At 37.0% G+C, this 9,746-nt stretch overlaps 2 protein-coding genes across 7 annotated transcripts; one reads left to right on the top strand and one right to left on the bottom strand.

Moving 5' to 3' along the window:
* Positions 1-58: 58 nt before the first annotated feature.
* LOC106293496 (programmed cell death protein 4-like) lies at positions 59-2,636 on the top strand. 4 transcript variants are annotated; one of them, XR_001260492.1, is made up of 3 exons: positions 155-412; positions 497-2,090; positions 2,364-2,636. XR_001260492.1 is itself a non-coding variant. In XM_013729174.1 (3 exons), exon 2 carries the CDS (start codon positions 948-950, stop codon positions 1,872-1,874), a length of 927 nt encoding a protein of 308 aa, XP_013584628.1. In that variant the 5' UTR covers positions 155-412; positions 497-947; the 3' UTR covers positions 1,875-1,890; positions 2,364-2,636. The 4 variants fall into 4 exon arrangements, 3 of the variants coding, with proteins under 3 accessions (XP_013584629.1, XP_013584628.1, XP_013584627.1); XM_013729174.1 differs by having other exon boundaries at positions 497-1,890; XM_013729175.1 differs by lacking the exons at positions 155-412; positions 2,364-2,636 and adding an exon at positions 59-140 and having other exon boundaries at positions 497-2,151.
* Positions 2,637-3,681: 1,045 nt separating this feature from the next.
* Positions 3,682-7,714, bottom strand: LOC106344042 (F-box/kelch-repeat protein At4g39560-like). Of its 3 annotated transcripts, none has more exons than XM_013783418.1 (5): positions 6,029-7,714; positions 5,239-5,950; positions 4,946-5,136; positions 4,617-4,708; positions 3,682-4,334 (listed from the first exon to the last, which is right to left on the bottom strand). In XM_013783418.1, exon 1 carries the CDS (start codon positions 7,651-7,653, stop codon positions 6,451-6,453), a length of 1,203 nt encoding a protein of 400 aa, XP_013638872.1. In that variant the 5' UTR covers positions 7,654-7,714; the 3' UTR covers positions 3,682-4,334; positions 4,617-4,708; positions 4,946-5,136; positions 5,239-5,950; positions 6,029-6,450. The 3 variants fall into 3 exon arrangements, with proteins under 3 accessions (XP_013638872.1, XP_013638873.1, XP_013638871.1); XM_013783419.1 differs by having other exon boundaries at positions 3,925-4,334; positions 4,946-5,950; positions 6,029-6,083; positions 6,476-7,714; XM_013783417.1 differs by having other exon boundaries at positions 3,925-4,334; positions 4,946-5,950.
* Positions 7,715-9,746: the final 2,032 nt, after the last annotated feature.

The following is a 9,746-nucleotide window of genomic DNA, read 5'->3' as shown; positions in this document are numbered from 1 at the left end:
GGGGGGGGGGGGGGGGTCCCAGTATAAATCATTTATCTCTCTCGAGTGGCGGGCTTAGTTCTCCCTCAATCTTCTTCTTCAATCAACACTTTTCAATCGCAGAGCAAACAAACCTCAAGGTTCAAGCATGGCGCCGCCTAGTAAGAATTCTTACGCTAGATTCAGATTCAAGTAGTGCCGTATTGGTAGATTTGAAATTGGAGATGGCGATTTCAATCTTGAAGGGATAGAGAGGAATCTGGTGATTTTAGGGTTTCTTTTATCCAATGCAATGTAGGTATAAAGAAAAGCAGCTTTGACGTCTGTCGTTATGATTCGGAGAAGAAAGAAGCGAAGGGAGATGAAACCCCATCTGTTGAGATCGGTACGGTTCACGACGATAAACCTCAAGGTTCAAGCATGGCGCCGCCTAGTAAGTATTCTTACACCAGATGGCGATTTCAATCTTGATAGGGATCTGGTGATTTTAGGGTTTCTTTTATCCAATGCAATGCAGGTATAAAGAGAAGCAGCTTTCTCGTCGGTCGTAATGATTCGGAGAAGAAAGAAACCCCTTCTGTTGACGACGATAGTGATGATTTCGAGGAGCATCTTCACGGCTATGTTGTTGACGTTGGTTCTGATGATGGTGGCGTTGATATAGGAGTACCTCGTGATTTTGGAGAGTACCATCACGATGATGTTGAAGCCGTTCATACTCTTGTTGTTCATGCCCCCTCTGAAGTTGACCAAGGTCCTCCTCCTCGTCATGATGAAGAACCTGGACCCTCTCAGCGAAGACCCATCGGTGACTACATGGACATGTTTCATATGATACACACTCGTTACCCAGGACTCATGTCCAGCCTGTGCCTTCCAGAAGATGATCTTCTTACGTTTGATCAGAAGAGGTTAAGACAAATAATGGGGCTTATTAAAGCTGAGGGGGACAGAGAGCTGAGAGGGAGATGGAGATGATTGTAGTGCAAGAGATTGGGGATCAGGTGCCAGAAGCTGGTGGACGAAAGCAGATAGAGGATAGGAAACTTAAGCCGTTTAAGGAAGTTGTGGTGACCATCATTCATGAGTACTTCAGTTCCAGCGATGTACCTGAGCTCATACGCAGTATTGAGGATTTAGGAGCACCGGAGTACAAGGCAATATTTGTAAAGATGCTCGTAACACTTGCTCTAGACAGGAAGAACCGCGAGAAAGAAATGGCTTCAGTTCTCATCTCTTCTCTTCACATCGAGATGTTCGCAACAGAAGATGTTGCCGATGGTTTTTTCATGCTCCTGGAGTCTGCAGAAGATACAGCTCTTGATCCTTCCTACGTACTTGCTCTGTTCTTAGCCAGAACTATGATCGACTACGTGTTATCACCTGTTAACCTCGTACACATCGGTAGCAGACTACAACCAAACTCAAGCGGGGCTGAAACCGTGAAGTTGGCTAGGTTACTCATCTTTGCTGGCCGTGCAGATGCAGTAGAGACGCTCCTACTTCGCTGGGGAGGTGGAACAGGATGGGGAGTGAAAGATACAAAGGACAAGATAGTGAACCTTCTAGAGGAATATGAAAGCTCAGGGATGGTGTCAGAAGCGTGCAAATGCATCCATGAGCTCGGCATGCCTTTCTTCAACCACGAGTTAGTGAAGAAGGCGTTGATCATGGCCATGGAGAAGAAGAAGGACAAGATGGTGCTGGATCTTTTCACGGAGAGCTTTGGTGGGGGGCTGATAACGATTAATCAGATGACGAAAGGGTTCAGTAGAGTCAAAGACGGTCTGCAAAATCTTGCTTTGGACATCCCAAATGCAAAGAAGAAGTTTAATGACTATGTTAAGTGTGCAAAAATGAATGGTTGGGTCTCATCATCGTTTCCAACAATGTGATGACTTCTGGATCCAGGTCACTGCTCGACACCAGATTTACTCTGTTCGAAGATTTACTAAAGATAGACTCTTTTGAGGTTCTGCACTAATAGACACAGAAGCTAGGCTATTTTTCAGGATCAATCCTATTGTAGACAAGAAAAAGTTTGAAGTTTTAAAGCTGTTCTGTCTCTCTCCTTTGAGATATGAGATTAAAAGTCTACCTTCTCAGTAAAGGTTGTTTGTGACTTGGTTGGTGCTAGTAATATCGTGTTACTCCTTGTTAACAACTTGGAGGCATTTGTTCTTAACTCCTTGTGTCCCTTTGGGGTTTAGCTAAGTTAGCCTCTCTGGGAAATAGATAGACCCAATAGACTTGTCATGAAATGTAGTTTCCATAGGATCATCCAAACAGTGATCTAGTGCTTGAACATATAAGGATTTCGTTTTTTTTTCTTTTTCCTAAACTGTTTTGTCCTTTGGTTTGTAATGTTCTTTTTTTTTTTGCAGGTTCTTGAGCAACTTGTACGAGGTTCTCGTTGAAAAAGATCCTTCTCAATCTCATGGCTCTCTTCAAGCACATCAAAAAGCCTCTTTAGAAATCCAAAACAACTTCTGCCTTGCAATTTTGTTTTCTTTTAGAAACAGAATCAAAATCCTTTTTACCTTCTGTTTTCTTTTTCTTTTTTTGGGACATGACAGAGACTTTTGCTCACGTTTCGCAAAGCCACACGTGAAGTATTGAACCTAAGTGAATACTTTTTCATATTGCTATTGAACCTAATGTGAAGTATTTTCTTTGTCTGTAACTGGTTGTTTGCGAAAAGAATTAAGTGGAATGAACGAAATGACAATTAATGGAGGAACCTAATAGAATGACATTATTATTCCAACTATTCAATAACTATTTTGATTGTGGAATGATTTTTCAAATATATGTTGTTATTTTCTTAAATGACATGGAAAAATCCTCGAAACATTATTTGAGAAAGGATGTGACATCTCCGCAATCACTTTTACTGAACAAAAATGATATGACACACTAGAATTGATGACATGTTTTATGCTTAAATATGACATCACAATTAATGTTGATTTTTGTTTTTGGTTAACATTTTAAAATATGGAAATAATTTATAATCATCAATAAAATAAATATATTCAAATATAAAATCAAATAATGTAATCAGTAGAAACTTTTTATAAATTTCGAAATATTATTTAGTCTATTTTTATAATCCTACAAAACAAATTTAAATATAAACTTTTAGTCATAACACCATTTGTTTCCTTTTGATATTTATAAATTCTATTTAATTTTATTTTTATTCATTTTTTTCATATCAATTCTTTTTAAATAAAATTATATAAACTGATTTAATATATCTTGACAAAAAGTAATAAATAAAACGATATCTAAAGTTACAATTTTAAAAATAAATAAAATATTATTTTATCTTAATTTTATTTAAATAAATTAAAATTTATATTAATTTATTGATATGAAAATAATAAAATATAAGATATTAACAAAATTTTATTTTAAAATTTTATTACTGCATGAAAACACTTAGTATGGAATGAAATGGAATATTAATACCAATCCATTTTTTTCATTATAACTGGTAAACATTTTATGGAATAAAAAGGAATTAAATATTCAAGAATTTTTTATCCAAAAAATGCATTTCAATTGCACCCTTTGTCTCGTGAAGTTATTCTATTTTGAAACAATGAAAAAACAAAATAAAAATACCCAATATGATCTATGAAAACTACAAAACAATCCATTAATGAAAATATGTAGTATTTTTTTTTACAACGGGGAGCAATATTGAACATTTTTTACTGTTTAGGACATTTATTACATTGGTCAATCACTAATGAATTTACAGTATTTTGTAGTGAAAGACTAACCACAACGATCAAAGAAGACTACATAACCATTTTTCAGATTTGATCAATGGTTTTTTTTTGTTTGATATCATCAAAGATTTGATCAATGGTTGTTCGACTCTTGCATTGTGTTGATTTTTTCTCTCATGATTGGAACTAAATATAGTGTCAAGAAAATTCTGCTCTTTGCCAAAAGAGACAATAGAACCGACGTGTATTTGATCTCGAGTATTGTTTCTCAGACCTTAGGATTCTACAGTCTGAATTTCAAAGTTGCAATTCTGAAGAAAAGAAAAGGAAAACAGAAACATGAGACATGCTCACAGATCGATGACTACAGACAGCTTCTGGATCCAGGTCACTGGCCGAACTGAAAGATGAAAATGCAAAAAAAAAATGATGAACTCTTTTATTGCCAAAAAGCTCTTGGTGCTCTGAGAGAGATTGAGCTGGTACTGATAAATAAAGAAGCCAAGAGCAAGTGTAATCTCGAAGATCCTCCCTCTAATATTAGTATGTTTGAGATATTCTTGCTCAACACTCCACCAAGATTCCCAGCTTTTATCAACTGGGATATATATATACCTATACCACGATGATCATTTTAGCCAACGTTTCCAACGTTACATGGCATAAAATAAATTATAGAAAAATCTCAGTTGTCAAATAGACAGAACATGAATGAGCTTTGAGGAGCGAGAATAAAAAAACTATGCAATCAGGAGATAACAGTAGGTTTAAACGTCTCAAGCTCAACCACATGTCACTCTTGTTTTTTCAATGTATGTGTTACTTTCTTCATCTAACGCTAATAAACTCCAGAGATAACGCATAGGAATTGGTGAAACTGTTGTAAAATGAACATACCACTGAGACAGCTGTGATATGGTCACACATCATAATCCCAGCATCTGCTAGAGCAAGACTGGCACATCAGAATATCACAACGGCGAAGTCACCTGCAATACAAAACAATTACAATTCGATAACATCAGAATATGCCAAAAAAACGATCCTATAATAATAATAACAAGTAATAACTTGCAGTTCAAATTAATCTCCATTGTCACAGAAACCCAGAGAACCAGTAAGGCAGTAAGCAATCTCCCAAGGTTATCATATTCTGGTAAAAGAACACAGTTTGGCATTTCGAGTAGTGTTCAGAGTTTTAGAAAGTACAGAGCCATGAGACTTACTGCCTCCAGATTCAAGCACCAGCGCAAAAACATCAACGGTTGTCTTTGGAAACGTCTCCATCATTATCACGCTTTGTGAAGCATTGATGAATACTCTGTGTGATCAAGTTCTTCTGAACACATCACAAAGTGTCCTTGTCTGAATCAGAATCAGGAAGTGAAGCAGCACCGGCAGTAGTCTCTGGTACCAACTGAAAGGAAGAAATCGTATATTCATCTGGAAGTTTCAGCTTCAGATTTCTGAGGGACTGAAAGATATTTTCATGTGATCAAGTTGAGGAGATGAAATAAACCAGTCAAAAAGCAGCCTTGTTAGCTTCTCTCATGGGGCTCTTGCAAGGTTTCAGCATCAATGTCTTCATCTATTGATTCTTGATGTTCTTGGACGCCATTGGTTTCATACAACGGATTTGAGAAGCCATTGGAATAACTATAGTAGTACCATTGCTTATATCTAAAGCCTCCCATGGATCTCGATGAATCATCTCATCATCTCATCAGGTTTATTTACCGGTGATGATAAATGTAGAAGATGTGATTCCTTGTTTCTTTCTCACACTATTCTCCTGTAATATCATTGGAGATCTTCTGAATCATGGCATCAACAAAATCGTTTTCTTCGTGTCATCTTCACTGTCCATTTCCATTCCCCTTGGTTTGATATCTTGGACAGTTTCAACCTCTCTATATGTTTTTTTCAGTTCTGATTCTAGTTGAGCTTTAGTCTCCATCACTTCACCTGTTTCAAGTTTCAGAGCATCAGCCTTCCACCATCTCAGCTTTCTCGTGCCAACAACTAACGCAAGAAGAGCCACGAGCTGTTAGATCTTAAGAATGACTGTCGCAATGGTCCGATGACCTCCTTGAAGGGTGTAAATGCCCCTTTCAGTTTCTCTCGACAACTTTCTTGAATCAAAAGAGCAAGAACAATAATCTTAAAAGTCTGATTTGGATTCAGTTTCCATAGTTGATGCAGTTTTAGAGCTTAGAGAAGTCAAAGCCTTCCTGAAAACAATATCACAATTCAGGTTGTGAGTCATATACAAAACACATATCTCAACAATGTCAAAAACCACAATTTACCTGTCACTCTGGTTAGCCATTGAGGCAATACGCGACATATGCGGAAGCTTATGATCTGAAACAAACAATTATACAGAAAAAAATAATTTAAGAATATATGTATTACGAAGTAGATGGCAGCTTACAACATTAAACTTTGTGAAAAAAAGAGAGCAAGTAAATCAGTGGTTGATGACTTTTTCCATCTTGTTTCTGCTAAGTGCCACGAGAGTTCAGTTAGACAAACCTTGCCATGAACAGGGTGTTGCAAAGTCATGATACTTTGTATCACATAACGAAAAACAACATGCGATGGTTAACAAGGAAAAGAAAGAAAAAAAAAATGTCCAGATCACATAATACCCAAAATGTTTGATGATTATTTGAGAGAGAGAGAGAGAGAAAAACAAATCCAACATAGATAAAGAAAGAGCTTTTGGTACTCAGAGGTTGAGAGGTGAAGTATACAAAATGTGACAGTGAAGCTGACGTGGAGGAGGAGGATCCAGTGTCATGATAGGTTGGGACCACAAAATGTTTCCTCTAATCTGGCATGTCTCCTTGTGTCTCTCCAAAGAGACCTCCGCAAACCAAATCTCTAACTTATTAGGAGCAAGCACGTCCCAGAAGATCAACATGTTGGGACCAGAGTTGCTCAGTTTGTGGCCGGGAAGTTCTTGATCGAGTTCTGTTATCTCAAATCCTGCAGCTAGCATCAGCGGTTTGTTGGACTCCCAGAGATCCCCCAACCGTCCACCATAGCTGACGAGCTTGGAGGCAGCGAGAGTTTCCCTGAGAGACTCCAAGCCCATCACCTCTCTCCACTCCTCCCATTCATGTGCCTCACGCCACAATATCCGCCCACCAAATTCACAGCAATACACGACATTCTCTATCAAATGCCAACACCTATAAAGCTCGGAGGTTTCCTGATTCCCTATTTTCCATTTGCTTTCACTTGGTACGTAGGAAATACACGTCAATGCTGCATTCATAGATACCACCTTGTCATCCTTTATCGCTATGCTTTCGCACATTGTGGGAAGACTATAGTAAGGCGGGGGCATGGGGAGGGGATCCCAAGTCTGCTTCTTTGGGTCGAAAACTTCTCCCCACTTGCTGGACTCACGGTCATCACACCCTCCGAATACATATATCTTCCCGTCCACCACACCAGCCACAGCTGAATATCGAGCCACCCCCATGGAGGGGAGAGTGCTCCACGTGTGAGTTCGACAATCTAGAAACATTACACTCGACGTGGCTCTCCCGCCAATCCTACCACCCATGATGTAGATTCCACAACCATGAGCCACCATGGAAGATGCTTCCGGAGGCTGCTGGTAAGAAGAGCAAGACCGCCGCACTGGGACTAGCCGCCGATCAAGGGGTTTTAGTGAGAGGGTGAACCAGCGTGGATTTGGGTGTGGAGGGATGCGTAAGCATAGATAGATGAGGTTCTCTGTGCAGCCGAAAAGGGATCGCAAGTTGTACAGCTCTGGCGTGAACATTAGAGAACGGTGCCGCTTCGACACAAGAGATAAGGAGGCGTGTTCCGATCTTGACACCCGTGCCAAGCAACTTAGAACCATCTCTTCCGGCAGCCTCGGTTTCTTCGTCTCTTCCTCGCCGTCGCATCCACTCATCTTCGGGTTCTCTTTTGTTTTGTTTTTTTTTTTACTCGCGCTGTTTTGTTTTATGTTTTTATTCCGTGTCCAAAAAAATTTGGTTCCTCCATAGATTTTTATATATCATCACTAGGTAGATGCTTCCTTTTTCTTTACAAATATTTTCCTTATTATTTTGGGTTTCTATATTTTTCATATTTTACTTTTTTTTTTTTTTTTCTTTTCTTTTCAATCGTAATCTTTTTTTTATTTCCCTTTCCAAATATGTTGTTCATCTCTCCGATGAAACCAAAGAAACCTTTCCTCTGCTATTTTTAATGGCGATGGGCCACACTATTCCATCCAAATGGCCCTTCCTCACTTGATTTTAATGTATGTGTTTCCAATTTCTAAAACTGGGCTGGGCTGGGCTGATAATGACTTGTTATGTTTTTTTTTTTTACGCAGGATTTTTTTTATAAATTTTTCAAAATTTTATAACTTTCTATTCGAAAATAAATTATTTTAAAACTATTTTACTATAACTTTTAAATTTCGTCATCCGACCCAGACCACTGGTCTAACTGGATCTATCTGATGATCCGTATACACATTCCCGTTTGGATTTAATGAAAAATCAATTATTTAAAAATTTGATAATCCAATAACAACCGAAACTATTAGCCCACGATACCATACTACTGGTTTATCGATTTTTTTTTATAGTTTTTTTTATAACACTGGCTTATCGATAAAAACCCAAAAAATCTGATAATATTTTAAATAAAATTTGATTATACTTGTTTTATACTTTTTTTAATATCACACAACATTGAGTAAACTTGTAATTCTTTAGATTTTGATTAAAATTTTATCACATCATCCAAGAAAAACAAAAAAAAAATCAATAATAGAAAGAAAAAAAACAAAAAATTATTGATATATCAGTATTAGTTTATTTTCTTATTAATAACCTTTTATAATCTTGTTCAAATACATAATGACAATCATTACATCAACAACAAATTAATTCACAATGATCATACATATCAAACAACAATATTAAAGAATCTCTAGTTGTTTCTCTAATGCTATATCTTTGACATAGTTGTTTGCGACGATCTCCAACCATACTTAATTTTCATATTTTGTTTTATTTTGAACTAAATTTTGATTCAATCCTATTTCAATTTGTGTTTCAGAATGAAGTAATGAATAATGAAATAGACCATTAGAGATACATTAATCTATGTTTCGAGATGTGTTTTTGAGATTGTTCTTTGCTAATGATATGGTTTTCATTTGTCTTTAATTTATGTTATATTGTATATATATGTTATTATAAAATTTGTTTTATGTCAAGTGTTGCCATTATTTGTGCAATTTGGTCTCAGCATCAGGCTTGGTTTTGGGGTGGCTACTCTTTTGTGATCCAAGGCATGAAATGCACAAAATCTGAACCTGAATTTTTGTTTGATCATCACAATACTATGTTATATACTCTAGAAACCAACATGTAGTAACACTATGTTCAATCTCATAGAAATCACTATGAGTAAGAACATGATCATTTCATACATGACTCACGATCTAGAAAAAAATAAAGAAGCATTGTAGATAAAGATTGCTTATGAGTCATCGTTCAACGATTGTGTTTCTTTATGGTGTGGAACCGATCTACCCATCGAGAGTATCCTGCTGTTTTGATTTCAAGAAGATCAATGGTATCCGACGTAGCATGGTCCGATGAGGATACATTTTTTGCAATGAACTGAGCCAAACTACCCAAAGAGCCACGCTGAAATTATTGTGTTGTGTAGAACATCTTCTGATGTAAAATCGAAGATCAACGAGCATATGCTTGCAACCATTATTACTACCGATGGATCATTAGCACCACTTGTCCAATACACCAAGACTTTCAGTAGACTGGAAAATGTAGACCATTCCAGCGAGAAACTGATTTGCTTCATCCTCAAAAGAATATTCATGATTGTATCACATGCCAAGAAGATGCTTCCATTGTCCTCAATTGATACCTCAGCTGCAATTCAAACTCACTTACTTTCTTTTCTGTTTTTATTAATTCATTTACTAAATAAATTATAAAGGATTCAACAAAATATTTAGCA

The sequence above is a fragment of the Brassica oleracea genome, chromosome C5 (genome assembly GCF_000695525.1).
Source record: "Brassica oleracea var. oleracea cultivar TO1000 chromosome C5, BOL, whole genome shotgun sequence".
Classification (NCBI taxonomy): Eukaryota; Viridiplantae; Streptophyta; class Magnoliopsida; order Brassicales; family Brassicaceae; genus Brassica; species Brassica oleracea.
Note: the sequence above shows the minus strand (reverse complement) of the source record. Positions and strands in the feature narration are given on the sequence as shown.